At 40.3% G+C, this 22,241-nt stretch overlaps 3 protein-coding genes across 5 annotated transcripts in view; 1 reads left to right on the top strand and 2 right to left on the bottom strand.

Moving 5' to 3' along the window:
- Window positions 1–14,531, bottom strand: MTCP1 (mature T cell proliferation 1). The gene is made up of 7 exons (XM_037037833.1): window positions 14,445–14,531; window positions 9,132–9,283; window positions 8,841–9,011; window positions 8,707–8,758; window positions 8,257–8,618; window positions 7,161–7,228; window positions 1–345 (listed from the first exon to the last, which is right to left on the bottom strand). Exons 2-4 carry the CDS (start codon window positions 9,234–9,236, stop codon window positions 8,711–8,713), a joined length of 324 nt encoding a protein of 107 aa, XP_036893728.1. The 5' UTR covers window positions 9,237–9,283; window positions 14,445–14,531; the 3' UTR covers window positions 1–345; window positions 7,161–7,228; window positions 8,257–8,618; window positions 8,707–8,710.
- CMC4 (C-X9-C motif containing 4) lies at window positions 1–14,534 on the bottom strand. Of its 2 annotated transcripts, none has more exons than XM_037037834.1 (3): window positions 14,445–14,534; window positions 7,161–7,228; window positions 1–345 (listed from the first exon to the last, which is right to left on the bottom strand). In XM_037037834.1, the coding sequence occupies exons 2-3, from the start codon at window positions 7,216–7,218 to the stop codon at window positions 203–205; spliced, it is 201 nt and encodes a 66-aa protein (XP_036893729.1). In that variant the 5' UTR covers window positions 7,219–7,228; window positions 14,445–14,534; the 3' UTR covers window positions 1–202. The 2 variants fall into 2 exon arrangements, with proteins under 2 accessions (XP_036893729.1, XP_036893730.1); XM_037037835.1 differs by lacking the exon at window positions 14,445–14,534 and adding an exon at window positions 8,156–8,250.
- Window positions 14,535–15,064: 530 nt separating this feature from the next.
- Window positions 15,065–22,241, top strand: part of BRCC3 (BRCA1/BRCA2-containing complex subunit 3) — a 46,702-nt gene continuing 39,525 nt past the window's right edge. Inside the window, exons 1-3 of one of the 2 annotated variants that reach the window (XM_037037839.1) lie at window positions 15,067–15,278; window positions 15,934–15,950; window positions 16,794–16,848. In XM_037037839.1, coding sequence (XP_036893734.1) covers window positions 15,156–15,278; window positions 15,934–15,950; window positions 16,794–16,848 — 195 coding nt within the window. In that variant the 5' untranslated portion in view covers window positions 15,067–15,155. Of the gene's footprint in view, window positions 15,279–15,933; window positions 15,951–16,793; window positions 16,849–22,241 lie in introns of both variants that reach the window. The other variant, XM_037037840.1, reaches the window with a different exon arrangement.

The following is a 22,241-nucleotide window of genomic DNA, read 5'->3' as shown; positions in this document are numbered from 1 at the left end:
TTTTCACTTAAAAGGTTTATTTTCACATGTCAGTTTTATTACATTCTACATATTTAAAATATTTCTATCTGTTCTGCATAGTAGCATATTTATTATAGTTGACTTTTTCCTTTGATATTTGCTGCTACCTGGCCTGAAGAATAGGATAAACAAAACTCGCTTGGTGGAAACATGGTGCAGCATTTAACTTCTCCGCAGATCTTTACTGTGATGTGGACTTCAGCTTTTCTACCTCTTCTTTGTCATATCCTGAACAGACGAGGGATCTTCCCTTGGGATAGCGAGCACAACACTTACGAAGTTCTTGGATGACAGCCTGACACTTAGAGTCCCTGAAGTTGTTGGCTGAAAAACAGACAGGCAGACCCTAGTCATGATCTCATAGGAATAAGGCACAGGGAGTTTTAGATCATTGCTTCCCACTCCTTTTCACATTACTCTATGTACAGATCTGGAAGAAAGAGATCTATCAAAGTCCACTGAATTCTTTCTGATTTAGAGACCAGTCAGCAGGTTAATTAGGAAGAAAAGTATGATTTACAAAGTGGTCAACAGGTATTTTTCTATATAATTGTGTTTTCTTTAAGGCTGAGTTAATAGCTTATGTACCTTTTTCTAGGGCAGTGTTTTTTAGCCTCCCCACTTTTGGTTAACTCCTTTATAATGTGGTGAATCAGAAAAATGCCCATACCATGCATGTTATTTTGCACAGTTTTAATGTGGCTAGTAAACCCTTCCCTACCAAGCCTATGCATCAGAGATTTGAAAACTGCAGCCTCAGGGTCAACCCCTTTTTACAGCTGTGAGCTAACAATGGTTTTTTACATTTAAAGGACTGTAATCTCCCTCCCTCCCTCCCTGTCTGTCTGTCTCTCTCCAACAAAGACCTCTTGGCCTCCAAAGTCTAAACTATTTTCTGTTTGGCCCCTTACAGAAAACATTTGTAGACCCTCCCCCCCCCATTATATACATAGATTCTAAGTCAAGGAGGAATTGACCCGAGTCCTTCCATACTAAAATGGGGTGCATGGGAGTTAGTGTGTGTTAGGAAAGACTATTCTGACTACAAAGCAAGTACAGCAGGGTGGCTGAGTCCAGGCTTGGAGCCAGACCAACGGGATGCAAATCCTCACTGTAACCCTTACTAGTTATGTGTCCCTGAGCAAGTTATATAGCTTCTGAACTCATCTGTAAAATGGGGAGTCACAGTTAATATCTATCTCCTGGATGAAATGATTAAAATGACTTAATGTGTTTAAAGCCCCTTTGGCTGTGCTTGTCACCCAGAGAATGCTTAATGCTAACTCTTAGTCCTTCCAGCCCTCAATCCTTCCACACTGTGACTACTCTAACTTGATTCTTGTTCTCCTTTAACTATGGGTTGCTAATTCAAATCAGTCAGGAATTTATTTGGGAGAAGAAATTAATTGTGAAAAAGATTTTTGGTTTTTCTTAAATTTGAAGAAAGGGATGAATAAAATGGCATTAGTATACATTAACACTTTAGATTAAAAGATTTTAAATAAAATATTGCTTACTTCATAAAATGAAAAGTTCAGGCATGGAAGTTAAAAGTCAAAGGAAATATACAAACAAGGAAATATACATACAAAGGATACAAATATCCTTTGGTGCGGAGTCTTTTGGGGAGCTCAACATTTTTCCTTCTTACCTTTCTATATTTTCATGGGTATCATCTCTATTAGTCTACGTTAATAATGGAAAAGTTATTTTAAAAGTCAGTTTTCAAATTCAGATAGTCTGGAAGTTGTTTCTATTTGTTCTGCCAATAATCATTCACTGACTGAAAAAAATGAAGTCCTCTGGCACTTAGTCAAATATATTGGCTGATTTAAAACCAAACAGACAAATCATATCAAATATACTTCAACTGAAATTCATTTTTGCCTTTAAGACAGTTGCTAGATTTCTGGTCAAGATGAAGGCGCAGGAAAACACACCTTGCCTCTTTGCACAACTATAGAAAAAAAAAACCAACTAGACTACAAAACAAATATTACCCAGTCATGTCAGAAAATCGAGCTGTATGGAAGTCCAACCACCAAGGATTTAAAGAACCCACATTCATCCAGATTAGTAGGAGGGGTGGTGATGTGGAGACATGCAGAGGTGCAGAGAGACACAGAGGCGCGGAGATGTGGAATCGGTGGTCCCACATATACATATGGTGAAGAAAAATTGGGAGGGAGACCTCAGGCACGAGGAATCCCAACTGCAGACCAGACCACCCAGCCCAAGGTTCCAGTGTCAGGAAGTTAAGTCCCCATAACTTATGGCTGTGAAATCCAGTGGGGGCTGGGGTGGCAGAAGAAACTGTGGGACTCACAGGAGACTCCTCTTCAAGGGCCTGCAACTGTCTTAGGACTTATGTAGACTCACTCCCTCTGGGCTTCAGCACTGGGGCAACAGCTGGAAGGGCAACAGCTGGAAGGGCACCAGTGACATATGGGGAAAAAGTAAAGTGACTGGCATCAGGGCAAGTGATGGGAATAAGCTTGCTCCTGGGCAAAATTCCAGAAGCTGGGCAGCAACATTGTCCCCTCTCCGAGCCCTCCCCCACACAGAGCCACAGAGCAGTGTAATGGTTACCCTACCCTGGTGATTACATAAGGCTCCACCCCATTCAATTTTCAGGTGCACTTTTCTATAATAGGCCGAGAGTCAAAGCAGTTCTACCTAATACACAGAAACAAACACATAGAGGTCTCCAAAATGAGGAGACAAAGAAATATGGCCCAAATGAAAGAACAGAACTCCACAAAAGAACTAAACAAAATGGAGATAAGCAATCCATCAGATGCAGAGTTCAAAACACTGCTTATCAGGATGCTCCAAGAACTCACTGAATACTTCCAACAGCACAAAAAAGACCCAGGCAGAGATAAAGGTTACATTAAGTGAAATAAAGAAAAATCTACAGGGAACCAACAGTGGAGGGGATGAAGCCTAGAATCAAATCAATGATTTGGAACATAAGATAAAAAAGCATTCAATTACAACAGCAAGAACAAAAAAGAATTAAAAAAAAATAAGGACAGGATAAGGAGCTTCTGGGTCACCTTCAAGTGTACCAACACCCAAATCATGGGGTGCCAGAAGGAGATGAGGAAGAGCAAAAAACTGAAAACTTATGTGAAAAAGTAATGAAAGAAAAGTTCCCTGATTTGGTGAAGGAAGTAAGACATACAAATCCAGGAAGCACAGCAAGTCCCTGCGTCAAAAAAAATGGACCACATCAAGACACATCATAATTAAAATGCCAAAGGATAAAGAGAGAGTCTTAAAAGCAGTAAGAGAATAGCTGATAGTTACCTACAAAGGAGTTCCCATAAGACTGTCAGCTGATTTCTCAAAAGAAACTTTGCAGACTAGAAGGGGGACTGGCCAGAAGTATTCAAAAGTCATGAAAGACAAGGCCCTGTACCCAAAATTACTCTATCCAGCAAAGCTGTCATTTAGAAAGGGAGGGCAGACAAAGTGCTTCACAGAGAAGATAAAACTAAAGGAATTCATCATCACCAAGGCATTATTATATGAAATGTTAAAAGGAATTATATAAGAAAATGAAAATTGGAACTATGGACATTAAAATGGCAATAAATTCACAACTATCAACAACAGAATCTAAAAAACAAAGTAAGTGAACAAGCAGAACAGACACAGAATCATAGGTATGGAGATCATTTGGAGGGTTATCAGTTGGGACTGGGAAGGGGAGAGACTGGGGAAAAGGTACAGGGATTAATAAGTATAAATAGATTGTTACATAATAGACTGGGGGATGTTAAGAACATTATAGGAAATGGAGTAGCCAAAGAACTTATATGCATGACCCATGGACATGAACTAAGGGGGAGACTGCTGGAGGGAATGGGCGTACTTGGTGGAGGGTGGCAAAGGGGGAAAAATTGGGACAACTGTTGTAGCATAATCAAAAAAATACATTTTCCCAGAAGACTTAGTTGCTGACTTTGGCAGCTTGAATTGCAATTATATTTTTAACACCTTCCTTCTAACCTGACTGCTTTTAAAAAGTGAGCTGTCAGCCACAGGTAAGTATAAACAACCTGTTTTAAAAACAAGTCTTTTTTCTTTATTTATTTTTAACATTTAAAAAAAAGATTTTTATTTATTTATCTTTAGAGGGGAAGGGAAGGAGAGAGGGAGAGAAATACCAATGTATGGTTGCCTCTCGTGCATCCCCTGCTAGGAACTGGCCTGCAACCCAGGCATGTGCCCTGACTGGGAATCGAACCACTATCCTTTGGTTCTCAGGCCCATGCTCAATCCTCTGAGCTACACCAGCCAGGGCAAAACAAGTCTTTTTTTAAACTGAAGAAGATAAAAGTAGCATAATCTGTGTTCATGGATAGGAAAAATTAGTATCACCAAAATGTCCATACTACTTAAAGCAATCTATAGATTCAATGATATTCCTATTAAAATACCAATAGTGTATTTCACAGATCTAGAACAGATATTCCAAAAATTTATATGGATCCACAAAGACTCTAGTCAGAGCAATCTTGAGCAAAAACAATAAAGTTGGAGGAATCACGCTACCTGATATCAAAATAGACTACAAGGCCATAGTAATAAAAACAGCATGGCACTGACATAAAAACAGACATATACCTAGCTGGTGTAGCTCAGTGGATTGAGCACAGGCCTGTGAAGTAAAGGGTCGCTGGTTCGATTCCCAGTCAGGGCACATGCCTGGGTTGCAGGCCAGGTCCCCAGTAAGGGACACATGAGAGGCAACCACACATTGATATTTATCTCCCACTCTTTCTCCCTTCCCCTCTCTCTAAAAATAAACAACAAAAAAAACCCAACCCCCCAAAAAAAACAGACATATAGCCCTGGTTGGTGTAGCTCAGTGAATTGAGCATGGGCTTGCGAAACAAAGGGTCGCTAGTTTGATTCCCAGTTGGGGCATGTGCCTGGGTTATAGGCCAGGTCCCCAGTGGCGGGCATGTGAGAGGCAACTACACACTGATGTTTCTCTCCCTTTCTCCTTCCTTTCCTTTCTCTCTAAAAAAAATAAATAAATCTTTAAAAAAAAAGACATATAGATCAATCGATCAGAGTAGAAAGCTCAGAAATAAACTCACACTTTTATAGTTAATTAATATTTGACAAAGGCAATAACATGCAATGGAGTAAAGATAGTCTATTCAATAAATGGTGTTGGGAAAATTGGACAGCTATGTGCAAAAAAAAATGAAACTAGCCCTGGCTGGTGTAGCTCAGTGGATTGAGCGAGGGCCTGCGAACCACACGATCACGGTTCGATTCCCAGTCAGGGCACATGCCTGGGTTGCAGGCCAGTTCCCAGCAGGGGACTCACGAGAGGCAACCATACATTGATATTTCTCTCCTTCCCTTCCCCTCTAAACATAAATAAATTTTAAAAAAATCTTAAAAAAAATGAAACTAGACCACCTTCTTACACCATACATAAGAATAAACTCAAAATGGATTAAAGACTTAAATGTTAGATTCAAAACCATAAAAGTCCTTGAAGAAAACATAGGCAGTAAGATCTTGGACATTTCTTGTAGCAATATTTTTTCTGATATTCTCTTGTACCATGGACAAGAGAAACAAAAGAAAAATAAATAATTGGGACTATATCAAACTAAAAAGTTTTTGTACAGCAAGGGAAACCACCAACAAAATGAAAAGACAACTTACTGAATGGGAGAACATAACTGCCAATGATATATCTGATAAGGGGTTAATATCCAAAATTTATAAAGTAGTTGCCAAAAAAATCTAGTTAACAAATGGTCAAAGGACCTCAACAGACACTTCTCCAAAGAGGACAAAGAGATGGGCCACAGACATGTGAAAAAATGCTTAACGTCACTATTCATCAAAGAAATGCAAATTAAAACCAGACTGAGATATCACCTCACACCTGTTAGAATGGTTATCACCAATAAAAAAAATAAACAACAAGTGCTGGTGAGGATGTGGAGAAAAGGGAACCCTTGTACACTGTTGGTGGGAATGCAGACTGGTGCAGCCACTGTGGAAAGCAATATGGAGTTACCTAAAAAAATTAAAAATGGAACTGCCTTAAGGCTATACTTTCAGGGATCATTTCTAGTTTGTTAAAAATGTAACTGCCTTATGACCCAATGATTCCACTTCTGGGAATATACCCAAAGAAACCTGAAAAACTAATTGGAAATAATATATGCACCCCTATGTTCTTTGCAGCGCTATTTACAATAGCAAGATTTGGAAGCAGCCCAACTGTCCATCAATAGGTGAGTGGATAAAAAAGCTGTGGTACATTTACACAATGGAATACTAGTTGGCCATAAAAAGAAGGAAATCTTACCCTTTGTAATAGCATGGATGGACCTGGAGAGCATTATGGTAAATGAAATAAGCCAGCAAAGACAAATATATAATTTCACTTATCGGTGGAATCTAATGAAGAAAATGAACTATCAAGCAAAACAGAGACAGACCCATAGAGCAATCTGACAGCTGTCAGCAGGGAGTGGAGGGATTAATCAAAAAAAGAAAAAAAGAGAAAAAACTCATGGACACATAACAGTGTGGGGATGGCAGGGGTGTGTGGGGCGAGGTATAAATGGTGACGAAGGAGACATGTCTTGGGGTGTTGATCACACAATACAGTGTACAAATGATGTGTTGTGGAACTGTGCACCTGAAACCTGTATAATTTTGTTAACCAGTGTCATTCGAATAAATTCAATAAAAAGGAAGAAAAACTATTTCTTTTTTTTTTTTTAAAAAGGACTTTGCTCAGCTTAGTAATTCTCAACTCTGGCTGCATATTAAAATCACTTGGTTAGCTACTTAAGACAGATTACTGCCTAGACCACAGCAACAGGCAGCTTGATTTCATTGTTCTAGGCAAGTTTTTATAGCTTTCCATGAGATTCTCCTACACACCCAGGACTGCAAGCTCCAAGCTTAGATCATACCACTTTTTATTTTCTGCATCTTTGATTATACATTGAAGATCTTCAGGCTGAAATAATTACAGAAATATATTCTGAGAGGAGTTAATATAGTTTGCTGATAAAAAGAACTAGTCTCTTTAGTTAGTACACAGATAAAGGGGAAAAATATTTTAAAAGCATTGAACGTGGTACCTTGTAAACATTTCTGTATTTCACAGGCTTGTTTCTGGCACGGATCCTTCTGCAGCATATCCAGAAAACTAAAATAAGAAAAATGATTTTTATTTTGTCTTTTATTCATAAAGAATTTAAAGCCCCTCTAGAAGGAATTTTCTTCAGAGACAAGCAGTATGCACTTCCAATTGCTGGAAGACAATCACACTGAAAAATACTCTTCCCATTCATAAGATGAATCAACTGTATTTTTATAATATCCATTTCATTTGATTTGGAAGATAGAAGTAGCTTTACATGGAAATAAAACCCCTTGAATTCAATGAACTCATTCTGAATATTGCAAACCAATGTCGGGTTAGAGGAGCGACACTGCTGCCTGAAGTGCCTGCCCACTGCCCGACTCTTTCATTCACAAAAAATACCCTTGGTAAACGATCAAGTTCCTTGAGCCTTTTTTCTTATCGTTTGTGTGTAAACTGGGTAGCTTACCTACCTCAAAGCATTGATGGAAAAATTAAATGTGATAAAGTATACAAAGTGCATAGAATAGTGTCTGGAAGGCAGTAAGGACTCACTCGCTACATGGTAGCTATTGTTCCCAAGATTTTTAAAAAGTAAAACTAAGGTTTTTACATATAAACTGTTATAGCTATTTTGAGTCAGGAAATTCTTTATCAGGTAGTAAATGCTTTCCTAGGAAGCAGCAGTATTTGGCCCTGAGAAAGGTGCTAGTTAAGCAGCTACAATGTTTTTTTGGAGCTCTTACAGAAAAGACTATTTAAAATATCTATAACCAGAGAATGAACTTAAGTGCCCGTAATTTTGATCAGCAACTTCTAATAATTTGAAGACACAATTTCAGAAAGAAAAAAGGCCCAGGAGCCTTTGTAGCTGATTTCATTAATGCCAATGACCTCTTCCCCCACCCCAGATCCCCCTAAGTTCTCAGTAGATCCAAGTTAGGCCAGTACTGGGATGGGAAACACTGGAGCAAAACCTAGAATATTTACAGGATGGGAGAAGGAAAGGCAGATGAATTGCTACAGGGCAAATAAGCGACCAATAGATGTTGATGCTGCTAGGAGCTGCTCTCTTCTCTCTAAATCAGTACCAAGTCCTTGGTGATCAGATCATCTGTTCTGTAGCAGGTGCTGACTTTTGTGGGATTCATCAGATCCCAGTTCCAGCTGATGATGTCCATTAAAGGTTCTATGGCAACTTCCAGTGGAGTCAATTTCAAGTTACGTATCCTGACTAAGTGCTTTGTTGACTTGCTTTCTGCCTGCGTAACCCTCTCTCTGCAGTTCCACTTGAGGTGTTCTTCATGACCCTTCCTAAACTTCCGTGTTCTTGAGCAGTTTTTCAACCCACTCCCTCCCCCAGGCCCACAGGTGGGTGCACTGCAGTGGTGGATGAAGTGATTGCCATATACTGAACAGATCAGAGGAGCATATCTTCCTAGAATTCCAGCACCTGGAAGAAAAATAGATCATTAAAATCACCACAACCAAACAGACTTAAAAAGACGAAGGAGAGGCAGTGGAGAAACAAAAATACATACCAGGTTAATCATCAGGCAAAAGCTTAAGCAACAGCTCCTCTACTCCCCTGACCTGTCAGAAAAAGAAAAGTTTTATAGAGTACTCTGTTGTAAGAGTCCCGGTACAATGAAAAATGATTAAGCAACATGTGTACCATTAAATGATGCTGGATCTGCCACAAGCGGGAGTTGTTATCCATGTAGCGTTCCTCAGGGTAGAGTTGCCACATGAGAGGTAGCTGGGAGGTAAGAAGGTGACTTGGCCTAGCTGCGTCACCTAAGGGAACCTGAACTTGCTGGACCCGTGCCCTTAGGAAATTCGTCCCCTAATGGGAAAAAAAATGATAAAAAATAAAACCAAAGACTTTAGGATATTGAGGCTTGTTAAAAACCAAGTTTCTTGAAAGCAAAATCAATAAAGAAATAAGCAAAATGTAAACAGTTACCTCTTCCACGACGGCCACCCACGTGCGCTGGTATTCGTCGCGGTAGATACCCTCTTGGTGAACCCAGAGGTGATCGGGTGGAGCCCCCACATCCTCTCCTGCCATTCTGGGCTTTGAGTTCCAATTCTAGCCCTGCTTTTCTCCACCTAAGCCTGCAGCACCCGCGCACAGGACACAGGTGTGACTTTTTGGGTTTCAATGAACTCACCAGTGAGCAAGGTGACCTGGTACTAGCAACCACCAACCAGTACCAAACCTCATATATGTCTACTTAACAGTCTAAATAGAGCCAAGGACACCTGAAGCTCCCTGTAAGACACTAAAGTGACACTCAAGCAGAGCCTTGGGTTGACTACAAAGTACTCAAGGATTCAGTTAGGTAAGGAGTTCTGTGGAAATGTAGGACTACAAGTGGGGACCCCCCCCAAAATTGGAATAATCTGGAGGATGGGCCCCTTGTAGTACAGGCTTCCCCCACTAGGAAAGTGTTCTACGAACTCATCTGTATCAGTGTACCAGCCGGCCTTGTTCGGAGAGGCTGTGTTTAGCTTCAGTGATTTTTTTGAAGACTCTTTTGATGCATTTTGCCTATTTCATGATGCATGCTTTACAAGTGCACCTTGCTGAGTGTTCAGCAGTCTTTGACCAAAAATGGCATGACCCTCATGCCCCACCCTCCCTAATCACCCAATCTTGCCCTGAGCAAATTTTTTGTGTTTCCCGGGATGAAAAAAGTCTTCAAAGGGAAATGTTTTGCCAATGTGGAAGAAGTGAAACAAAAACAGCAGAAGCACTAAAAAGCATCAAAATTGGCAAGTTCAAAAACTGTTTTGAGCAGTTCAAAAAATGTCTTGATAGGTGTATAGCATCAAATGGAGAGCACTTTGAAGGTGACTGAAGTTTAAACATGTAAGAATAAATATATAATTCTTTTATAAATAAATGTTTTTTTGGGGGCCCCTCATAGCAGCACAGGAAGCTGGTAGTGATCGCAAGCCTGCATTCACAAAGCAGTGTCTTAAAAAATACAGTCAGCAACAGAATATGCACAGGAGTGTGTCTAAGGGCACGCTTACTTGGCAGGAATGCAGTATAACAGGTACACGGATGCCATATTCCTCACATAAAAGCAGTTTTCATTTTAAAAGGTTAAGATTGTGAAACCTGAATCATGTGCATGGCTTTCTAAATTGAAATTAAAAATTTGTTTTAAGAGCAAACAATGTATCAGTTTACTTAGAAAGGTTACTTATAGCAAATGGGCATTACCAGAAGAGTGTTTTCATAGTAGGGAAAATATTTAAGGTAGCTTCATAGAATTTTTGAGCTGCAAGAGACTTTGGGGATCATGGTGATTTGAAGCTGAGTGAGAGAAAATGACAGTTATCCATCTAAGTCCTTGTTGCATTTTCATAATGCTTCAGGATGTCACAGGAGCCCATTTTTCATACTAGTGAGTTTAAATTCTGATTTGCCAAGTCAAAAGGCCAGAAAAGTCCCTCTGCTCTTTGAGAGGTACAGAGGAAACCCCTGTCCTGGGCAAGCTTTTTACTTAAGGCAGACTAGGTTCTAAACCCACAAAGGCTCTGTCCAACCCTGGATCTCACTTCAGGGCCTTACAATAACCTCACCTGCATTTTGCACTTCGTATGGCGTGGTTTACACTGTGTTTCTACTTTTTGCAGAGCACAGAGATACACCACTGGGGGATCTTACCCCACAAAAGAAAGGCCCCCTATTCCCATTAGGTGGTCATTAGGTGGGAAAGGAAGTATACAGCACAGCTTGGGAAGTTGTTAAACCCTCGAGTGAGACTGTCAAGAGCAAATGAGATGCCAGAATACAGTATGATGCAGCCCAGGACAAAGTTAGCCAGAAAGAATGGAGTTAAACCAAGCCCCTTTTTCAAAGACAACCATCTGAGTCTGACTTTTTTCCCTCTAAACACTGTTAGTTATCTTCCTTTAAAAGGAAAGCAGAAAATGTCTTTTATAGATCTAAAAAATGGTCTGACTTTAGTGAATAATTTAAGAATATCACAGTTGTTTTGCCCATCATACCCTGACTCTGAGCCCATCGTAAGCTCCCAACTTATAGGACTCATTTCAAATTTCCCACATTATAGGACTCCCCCATTTCGAATTGATCTGAAGTGAAAGCCCTTCTTCTTAAATTTTGATTTCTCTCAATGGCAACAACACCGCTCCTGATCCTGCTGAAATTTATGAGTTCTCTTGGAATTCTTCATCAGCTTCAGGTGCTACACCCTATCTGCCGCCAATTCCAGGAAGCACCACTACCACCATATTTTAGATAAACTTTCTCCCAAATACCAGGCTCATTTTTAGCCCCATATTCTTGATCTTGCTTTCCACTTGCCTAAAATGCCTCCTCAAGCCTCTCTACCTCAGTACTATTAAGTATGGCAGAGTACAGGTGCCTGCCTTCTCTACAAAAGCTTCTTGCCTCTCTGGCTACTACAGCATTTATGTCTAAACTAAAGCTCATATTTTGGTATCTACTTATAAATTGCATTGCATATTCACTTTGCTTATTTTAGAAGTACTGTCTCTCCCCAAATACAGTATTATAAGCTATTCAATATCAGGAATGATACAGTACTGGGCACCCCAAATCTCAAATACTAGTCAAATAATATTCCTGCAAGTGGGTGGATATATATGGTGAGTACAGAGGGGAAACAGATGAAGGCCATATATCCTTGAGTAGCGACCGAATCTCTAGGTGTGAGTTTTCTATAGCTATATATATATTTTTTCCAAAGCTATTTTTCCCATTTAATACATACAATTGTTCTGCCTTTCTTCCTCCCCAGGTTTTGGGAAGGAGCAGTACAAACAAAACCCCAGTGCTAATGTCAAAATAAAATATATTAAAATCTGGACTTCAAATACAAAAGAAATAAGTGTGACTACTTTAAAAAAAGTAGAAACCAAGTGTTGCAGATTTCAGGGCCATCTGAACTTCACAGATATGTCCTAGCAACTGTATCATTACAAAATATTCTTAGAAGAAAGGCAGCATAGTATGCTGCTGTGATCTAAAAGCCAATATGCTGGGCATCAGCAGGATGAACCTGGGAACAAATGCCAGCACATGACCCTGGAGTTGTGTATGCTACCACTCAGAGAGAGCATGAAGGCCCAGTAAAAGGCAACTGCAGTGATCAAGGGACCGAGAAGCTGTGGTATGCACATAAACTAACATCCTCAGCAGAGAAACGCAAAGGCTGAGAGGGACTGAGATCAAAGCCCACAAAATTACAGGTTGTATAAATGTGATTCTTGGAATACTTGCCCCTAACTTTTTCCTTGGTCAAATAAGTTTGGGAATCTTGTAGAGTCATAAAGCACATTAACACAGCAAAAGCTCTGGCAAGTTATACAAAAAAGAAACTTTATTTTGCTTAACATTTCCCAAATTTATTTGACTAGAGAACATTTCTCTGAATGTGACACTTGCTCACAAAATTCAGGACCCCTTGAACTAGGATCTCTTAAAACCTCAAAATAAACTGAAGCACAAGGAGCAATATAATACACAGAACATAAACTTGTTCCACTCAACTCAAGGAATACTACCAGTTGCAAATTCCGATGGATTTTAAAGTGTTTTTATATAGCTTTATCATCCATGAAGGCACTAAAAGAGATTGTCCCCATGGGGGTCACCTCCATGCCACAGAGACCACACTGGCCTAGAGAGACTATGTCTTAGTAAGGCATTTTGTAAATTATATTTAAAATGGATGATATACAACATAAAAGTCTTCCTTAGGTACTAATATGAATAAGACCATTACTTTTCCTTTATAGAATGAATTATTTTGTCTTTTTAAAAGGATAATTTAATTTCCAGGTTTTCTTTAAACAGTTTTAAACATTAATCAGTTGAATACACTTATTTCATTTGAAGTCAATTAATGAACTCACTCAATTATAATGGGTGAGGTTACCAAGAACAAAGGCCTGGAGTCAGCCTGGCTTGTGTATAAATGCTGATTTTGCCACTTAATAGCTTTGTGACCTCAGACAAGTTAACCTTTCTACACCTCAGTTTTCTGAGGCATAAAATGGGAATTAAAGAACATATTGATCATAATAATCACACTTATTTAGCACTTCTTAAAATTTTATATATAGACACTTTTAATCTTCATAATCACCTGATTATTTTTCCCACTTAAAGATGAGGGCAGTAAGGCACAAAGAAGTTAGGTAACTTGCTTGAGGTTACACTGCTAAGAAGTTGCAGAGCCTGATTCCAAATGGGGCAGTTTACATATGAAAGGCATATAAATGCTTAGTAGATTGTCTAACCCATAATAAGTTTGCCATAAATGTTAATAGTTTTTTCTACTCCAAATAAACATTTAGGGTTGTAAAATGCAGCCATTAGCATTATAAAATTTAGAGAATATCATTCTAGATTATGAGATAAAAATTAACAACAAAGGTGTTTTTCTTTTCGAAAGTGCTTAAAAACAATTTATAAACTCAAAATATCCCATGACTAAACATAATAATAGCCATTCTTCCCCCATCAAGGCAAAGCATACTAGCCACAAACAGTAACTGAAAATAATATATGGTGCAAAATCAAAACTTAAGAGAATATTTAGATGGGTCCAATGTAATTGTAAACTTAAAATTTCTCCCAAGCTTCATTATCGACATTTATCGTGGAAAGATGTGCCACGTGATCCTTAAGCATTTGGCAAAAATGGAGGTTACTGGAGTGCATACCAAATAGTTCTACTGTATGAGGGCCTTATCTGTAGGGAAACTTGTGTTGGAACTGATTTGGGAGAAAAGAGCAAAGCATCAACACCGCTTCAGGTAGCACCTTGGGAATGTTCCCTTTCCAGTACTTCCAGGTCTGCCTGGCTTCAAAACTACACAGGGAAAATGAGATCAAAGAAAACATATACACTGATAGGCTGTGAAGGCAAGACATACATTTTTCTTTGATTTAGAATCGTTCCTAAAATCCGCGTGCAATTCCTAAACTCCAAAGTTAAAAGATCTGTACTCTCAACCCATGGCACGGTAGGCATACATCAAAAGAAAATCACTTTTACCTATAATTTCACCATGTCTAAGCATCAAGAGAAGGAGAGCTGAGAAAGGTGGATAACTACTGTGATACAACCGACCTTGAATCAAAACTGATGTCCCCCATTCCCCTTCCCCGGAACACATACTTAAAAGCCTTTGAAGAAAGTAGCAGCAGCCCAGCTTAACAATGACTTTTTCAGATAGAGTAGAGCACTTTCTCCCAGAGGTTACTCACATGAATATAATGTTTCTTGGGCTAATTAATCCGCCTCGAGATCAGAGAGGCTAAAACTTCCAGGTCCCCACCTCGGGCCAATCAAGCCGGTATCACGGCCGAGGTCACCAGAACCGAAGTTACGAGGCAAGTGCCGGCAACCGGAAGAGGTCCAGGGAGAGTGGTACAAAATTCAGGGGCCGTAACTTGGAATCAAAACAAAATAAAACCTTAACTATCCTAGGACTAAATTTCAAAGAGCGTCCCACTAGCTCCAGGGGCTGGTGCGCGTGACGATGCTGCCTCCGGACTGCACCCCGAGCGTGTAGGCCGCGTAATGAGCTCCTTAGCGGGCGGGCAAAATGGGCGATGGCGCAGGGGAAACGCCTACCCGACCGCCCCGGAGCCGCTCACGTACCACGTCTGCCTACGGCCCGAGAGCACCGCCTCCCAGCCACCCCCACCGCCCCCGCCGCCCGGCCTAAAGCCCCGTCAGTGGCCGGCCACCGCCCTCCGCCCCGACGGCCACGCCTTGCCCCAACCGGCGCGGGCGTTTCCCAGGTGCCGCTGGGCCGCCCCGCCCCCGCCCCCAAGCTCCGCCCCCACGCTCCATCCTGGCGCCCGCCCCGCCCGCGCTCCCCAAGTCCCGCCTCCGCGGAACCCGCTTGGTGGAGCTCGGGGTTGTTCAGGCCTGAGAGGGCTTGAGGCGGACGCGAGCAGCGTCGGACCAAAATGGCGGGGCAGGTGGTGCAGGCGGTGCAGGCGGTTCATCTTGAATCCGATGCTTTCCTAGTTTGTCTCAACCACGCTCTGAGCACAGAAAAGGAGGAAGTGATGGGATTGTGTATAGGGGAGGTGAGTAGGTCAGTTAGCCTGGCCAGAACCCTGATGAGCAGTCCAGCGTGTCCTTGGGGTCGATGTTAGCGCCCAGGGCTGCGGAGGCCACAGGCTTAGATCCTGAGTTAGATCCTTGGACAGATCCTTTGATGGCTCTGTCGTGAGGGGCTGGTATGTGGTTGCTTGACACCCGTTTAGCCTCGCGTCACCCCCAGCGTTCCGCCTAAGTCTGAGGATGGAGGGGGGCGGCTTTTTTCTGAGGTAATCTCGGCGTCTTCTTTAGATCTGGAGTTATCGCCCCATTGACCAAAACCGCGAGTCCGGCCAGAAAGGCATTATGGTATAATAGGACATCAGTGTATTAAGAAGCTATTGACCACTATTAGGGTCCCTTACCTCACCTCCCGTCTTCCCTCTAGGACTTATTTTAATTGTGTGAACCTAAGAGGAGAGGGTTTCAAAGACGCGTAAGTTTCCGCAGCGTTAGGTGTTGCAGAAGGGCGAGAGAGGATGAGGAAATAGAGCTTAGTTGTTTATAATCCGACTTAAAAATTCTACAGTTTTTCATGCCCATGTACAGGCCCATATGACTTAATTTTCTTATAATCTGCATCCATGTACGTCAAATAAGCGTAATACGATCAATAATGTTTTCTCCTCTTTCCCACTTTAGTTGAATGATGACACAAGGTAAGACAATATTTGTTTACTCGTGTCTTTTGTTCTGTAGTCATTATTAACTCAGGATTATGACAAGCTCAGCAATATTGTGTATGGGTTGGATTTTTTATGGATTATACTTTAAGTTACTATTATCAGGCCGAAGCTCCCTCAATGGATGCTTTGAGTAAAGTCCCAACCCTGGAGGTTGATTCCCACCCTACTTCCTGGTAGGAGGATATTTAGTTGAGGTATGGATCCTCTTATGTGAAAAATGTGGTTGAGGGAAACAAGATTGAGTGAATCTGTGAAAGCTCTTACAGATAGAATTTTGTTGACTGATATGGTGCTGTTACAGATAGAATTTTGTTGACTTATATGGTGCTGTTACTTTCCATTTTCTTACTTGATATGTTTTATGTTCTCTTTTCCTAAAATGGCAATGAGGTGCTGGTAGTCTTTTGTGGCAGATAATATGCATATTAACAGACATTTCCCCCTATTGATCTATTCCTCCGTCTAAACTGGCTCTTCCATCTCTATGGCTTTCTACCTCCCCAAGGTGAGCCCTATAATGATCTCAGAGATCCCAACAGCTTGGATGCTTGAGGTGGTGAAAACTTTGGGTTCTTTTAATTCTAACTTTGAAGACTGACAGGATGTGTACTCTCAAACCCACCTCTTTAATACCAAGGAGTATAGGAGTTTAGCTTTGCCCATGAAAACTTTAAGCACTCAGCCACGAATGCATGTGCCCCAGACTGCTACTAATGGATGTATGGGCACAGGTTTAGCTTCAGTTTACTGTTCCTCCTCTTTCTTTGTGTCTGCTAAGGTTTTATTGTTCCCCTTTTTCTAATTTATCTCCAAAAGGAGTGACTCTAAATTTACATATGCTGGAACTGAAATGCGCACAGTTGCTGAAAAGGTATGTGTGCTAGAATTTTGCATGATGGAAACTTGCATGTGGGGAGGGATTTCTGTGCTCCGTTTGATGAATTCAGCCAGGGATCAATCCATTCTGTGTAGGGCCACATTGCAGCTGGGTGAGGTGTTCTCCTTAATAGTCTAGTCACTAGAAATAGTACCTAATTTTCTGGTTTTATGTAGCAAGTTATTACTACTTGATCAAGGTGAATAATCACTGTCAGCTCTCCTCCTTGCCGACGTGTCTGTTTTCTGTAGTCACTGCTCTTACATCCTTCCTTTAATAGCCAGACCTCTTATTTTTTAAAACTTTATTCATTTTTTATTTAGAGAGAGGGGAAGGGAAGGAGAAAGAGAGGGAGAGAAACATCGATTAGTTGCCTTCCATATTTGCCCCAACCAGGGACCAAACCTGCAACCTAGGCTTGTGCCCTGACTGGGAATTGAACCGGTAATGTTTCTGTTTGTGTTATGATGCCCACCAAGTGAGCCACACCAGCCAGGGCAATAGCCAGACCTCTTAAAAGAACAATCATAACTTATTTATCTTGTCCATTCAGACCCACCAAAATCTGGGTTCTAATTCTACGTCTCCAGCCACATCCTCATTGCTACATCAGTGGGTTATTTCTTGGTGCTTCTCTTAATCTTTGAACTTGGAACTCAGAACTCTCATGAGGTTTTGTTTGTTTTTGCTGTGTCTCCCTATTGTGTCAATAACATGACATTGTTATTACTGTTTTGTACAATCATTATTCATTTATGTTAACACACATATTTTACCCTTTATGGTGTTCTTCATTCCTTCCTTCATAGCTGGGACTTCTGCCTGAAGAACTCTCTTTAGAATTTCTGTGCTGATAATGAATTCTCTCAATTTATTTGCATCTGAAAATGTCTTTATTTTGTCTTCATTCCTGAAGTTTGTATTCTTTGAATATAGAATTATCAGTTCCTAGATCTTTTCTTTTTGTATTTTAACATATTACCTCCTTCTCTTTAGGCTTTGTTTCTGTTGAAAAGTCAGGGGTTTTTTGTCTTTTTTAAAATATTTTATTTATTTATCTTTAGAGGGGAAGGGAAAGAGAGAGGAAGAGAAACATCAATGTATGGTTGCTTCTTGTGCATCCCGTGCTGGGAGCTGGCCCCTGCCGGGAACTGGCCTGCAACCCAGGAATGTGCCCTGACTGGGAATGGAACCGCAATCGTCTGGTTCGCAGGCCCATGCTCAATCCACTGAGCTACACCAGCCAGGGCAAAAAGTCAGTTTTTTAATCTTTTTTAAATTAAATTTATTGGGGTGACATTGGTTAATACAATTATACAGGTTTCAAGTGTATGATTCTATACTACATCATTCATATATTGCATTGTGTGCTTACCACCCAAAATTAAATCTTCTTTCATCGCCATATATTTCTCTTCTTTACCCTTTCCTCCCCCTCACCCACCTTCTGTCTGATAACCACCATACTATTATCTGTGTCTATGAGTTTTTTTTTATTTGTTCATTTGTTGCTTTTAGTTTTATATCCCACATGTGAATGAAATCACATGGTTCTTGAATTTTTTGGTCTGACTTATTTTTTTTGCATGATATTCTTAAGATCCATCCATGTTGTTGCAAATTGCAGTATTTCATCTTTTCTTATGGCTGAGTAGTATGGCATTGTGTATATGTACCACACCTTCTTTGTCCAATCATCTATTGAGGGACACTTCAGTTGTTTCCATGTCTTGGCCACTGTGAATAATGCTGTAATGAACATAGGAGTGCATATGGCCACACATAAATGTTTTCAAAATTTTCGGGTAGATATAGAGATGAGGGGTTGCTAGTTCATATGGTAACTCTATTCTTAATTTTTTGAGGAACCTCCATACTGGTTTCCATAATGGCTGTACCTGTTTACATTCCCAGCAGCATTGAATGATGACTTCTTTTTTCTCCACAACCTCTCCAACACTTGCTATTACTTGTCTTGTTGATAATAACCATTCTAACAGGTGTGAATGGAGAATAGAAAGCCTCTTCAATACATGATGCTGGGAAAATTGGAAAGCCACATGCAAAAGAACTAAACTAGACTACTGTTTGTCCCCATATGCAAAAATTCACTCAAAATGGATCAATTATAAAACCTGAGACAATAAATTCATAGAACAAAACATAGGTACTGAACTTATGGACCTTGTTCTTAGATGGGATTTTATAAATTTTACCCTAAAGGTAAGGGATATAAAAGCAAAATAAATGAATGAAACTATATCAAACTAAAAAGCTTCTGCACAGCAAAAGAAATTGCCAACAAAACATAAAAGGCAGCCAACCAAACGGGGGAAGATACTGGCAAAGAAAAACTCTGACAACAGGTTAATATCCAAAATATATAAAGCACTCATACAACTTAAAACAATCCAGTTAAAAAATTGGCAGAGGACCTGAACAGACACTTCTCCCAAGAAGACAGACAAATTTTCAACAAATACAGGAAAAGGTGCTCAACTTCACTAGCTATTAGGGAAACACAAATGAAAACTACAATGAAAATTCAGCTTTGTCTTGTTGCTCCTTGGACGGTCAGTTCTCCTTGTGTCTGCTTTTGAATTTTTTTAAATTTTTACTGTATTCTTTTCTATTACCATTTAATCCCCTTATACTCCCTCACCCCTGCAATCACCACACTGTTGTCCGTATCCATGAGTCCTTTTTGCTTGGTCCCTCTACCCCCTACCCTGCCCCCCCTACTAGCTGTCATGTGCTCTCAATCTACAAGGCAGTCTCTATTTTCCTTGTTAGTTCAGTTTGTTCATTTGACTCCACATATGAGTGAAATCATATGGTATTTGTCTTCCTCTGACTGCCTTATTTCACCTAGCATAATGTTTACTAGGTCCATCCATGCTGTTGCAAAGACTAAGATTTTCTTGCTTTTTATGGCTGACTAGTATTCCATTTTATGGCTGAGTATTCCATTTTCTTCTTCCTTTTAAAAAAATATTTATTTTTAGAGAGGGGAAAAGAAAGAGAAAGAGAGGGAGAGAAACATCAATGTGTGGTTGCCTCTTGCATGCTCCCCTCTGGGGACCTGGCCTGCAGCCCAGGCATGTGCCCTGACTGAGAGTTGAACCCAGGACACTTTGATTCACAGGCTGGTACTCAATCCACTAAGCCACACCAGCCAGGGCTCTTCTTCCTTTTTTTTAAAAAAAAGTATTGTTATTACAGTTGTCCCACAATGTCGTCCTTCGCCCTATTCCGCCCAGCCCACAGCCTGCTCCCACAGTCATTCCCCACCCTGTTGTTCATGTCCATGGGTCATTCATACATGTTCTTTGACTAGTCCCTTCCCCTTCTTTCCACTGTTAGTCCCCTCACCCCTCCCCTCTGGTCACTGTCATTCTGTTCCAGGTTCACATGCCTCTGGTTGTGTTTTGCTCATTAGTTTATTTTGTTCATGAGATTCCTCTTAAAGGTGAGATCATATGTTATTTGTCTTTCACCAACTGGCTTATTTCACTTACAAAATATCTTCCATTTCCAATCTTGTTGTGGCAAAAGGTAGGAATTCCTTCTTTCTTTCTGCTGGGTAATATTCCATTGTGTAAATGTACTATTGTTTTTTCTTTAAATCCACTCATTTACTGATGGGCACTTAGGCAGTTTCCAGCACTTGGCTGTTGTAAATTGTGCTGCTATGAACAAAGGGGTGGGTAGGTTCTTTTTGTAAGTCTAGTATTTTTAGGGTATATTCCCAGCAGTGGGATCCCTGGGTCATAAGGCAGTTCCATTTTTTGATTTTTTTAAATTTTATTTATTTATCTTTAGAGGGGAAGGAGAGAGGGAGAGAAACATCAATGTATGGTTGCCTTTCATGCATCCCCTGCTGGGGACTGGCCTGCAGGGAACCGGTCTGCAACCCAGGCATGTGCCCTGACTGGGAATTGAACCGAGATCCTCTGGTTTGCAGGCTTGTACTCAATCCACTGAGCTACACCAGCCAGGCCATTTTTTGATTTTTGAGGAAACTCCATACTGTTTTCCACAGTGGCTGCACCAGTCTGCATTCCTATCTACAGTGCACTAGGGTTCTCTTTTCTCCACATCCTCTCCAACACTTGTTTGTTGAATTATTAATGGTAGTCATTCTGACCAGTGTGAAGTGATATCTCACTGTGGTTTTAATTGGCATTTCTCTGATGATTAGTGACATTGAGCATCTTTTAATATGTCTGTGGGCCATCTGTATGTCTTCCTTGGAGAAGTGTCTATTCAGGTCCTTTGTGCATTTTTCAGCTGGGCTATTTGGGGGGGTTTTGGTGTTGAGTTTTGTAAGTACTTTATAAATTTTGGATATCAACCCCTTATCAGATGTATTGGCGAATATGTTCTCCCATTCTGTGGGTTGTCTTTTTTACTTTGTTGATAACTTCCTTTGCTGTGTGAAAACATTTTAGTTTGATGTAGTCCCATTTGTTTATTTTTTCTTTTGTTTCCCTTGCCTGGGAGATATATCAGATAAAAAATTCTACTAACAATATATAACATGTTCCCAATACCTAATATTGAAGAGGCTATTTTTACTTCATTGTATACTCATGCCCACTTTGTCAAACATTAATTGACCATAGAGACAAGGGTTTATTTCTGGGCTTTCTATTCTGTTCCATTGATCTATGGGTCTGGTCTTACTCCAGCGCCAGACTGTTTTGATTACAGTGACCTTGTAGTATAGTTTGATATCAGGTATTGTGATCCCCCTGCTTTATTGTTCTTTCTCAGAACTTCTGAGGTTGTTAAGGGTTTTTTCCATTCCTTTTAAATTTTTGAAATGTTTGTTGTAGATCTGTGAAATATGCCATTGGAGTTTAAAAGGAAATTGCGTTGAATCTATAGACTGCTTTGGGTAGTATGGACATTTTAATAATGTTAATTCTTCCAATCCATGAAGACAATATATGCTTCCATTTATTTGTTTCTTAATTTCTCTCTTCAGTGTTCTGTTGTTTTCTGAGTACTGGTCATTTACCTCTTTGGTCAGGTTTATTCCTAAGTACTTTATTTTTCTTGTTACTATAGTATATGGAATATTTCCCCTGTTTTCTTTTTCTGATATTTCATTATTGGTGCACAAAAATGCCCTCGATTTCTGAGTATTGACTTTGTACCCCTGTGTTTTGTCAAAATCACTTATTAGTCAAGTAGTTTTTTTGGTGGAGACCTAGGATTTTCTGTGCACACTATCATGTCGTCTGTACATAATGACAGTTTTACTTCTTCTTTTCCCATTTGGATGCCTTTTATTTCTTTCTGGTCTGATCTCTGTGGCTAGAATTTCTAGTACTGTGTTGAATAAGCGTGGTCCAAGCAGACACCCTGGTCTAGTTCCCGAT

Source organism: Sturnira hondurensis, unplaced genomic scaffold (assembly GCF_014824575.4).
Source record: "Sturnira hondurensis isolate 20B ecotype Veracruz unplaced genomic scaffold, ASM1482457v3 Scaffold0023504, whole genome shotgun sequence".
NCBI lineage: Eukaryota > Metazoa > Chordata > Mammalia > Chiroptera > Phyllostomidae > Sturnira > Sturnira hondurensis.
This window is presented reverse-complemented; position numbering and strand designations above follow the sequence as displayed.

What these genes read in the sequence shown, in the direction of transcription:
- MTCP1 (XM_037037833.1), bottom strand. Translation starts at nt 9,236, where the DNA reads ATGGCAGGAGAGGATGTGGGGGCTCCACCCGATCACCTCTGGGTTCAC. An exon ending in GGGTGGCCGTCGTGGAAGAG is followed by an intron (nt 9,012 to 9,131) that starts GTAACTGTTTAC and finishes TTTTCCCATTAG; the next exon opens with GGGACGAATTTCCTAAGGGC. An exon ending in AGATCCAGCATCATTTAATG is followed by an intron (nt 8,759 to 8,840) that starts GTACACATGTTG and finishes TTTTTCTGACAG; the next exon opens with GTCAGGGGAGTAGAGGAGCT.
- CMC4 (XM_037037834.1), bottom strand. Translation starts at nt 7,218, where the DNA reads ATGCTGCAGAAGGATCCGTGCCAGAAACAAGCCTGTGAAATACAGAAA. An exon ending in AATACAGAAATGTTTACAAG is followed by an intron (nt 346 to 7,160) that starts GTACCACGTTCA and finishes TCTGTTTTTCAG; the next exon opens with CCAACAACTTCAGGGACTCT.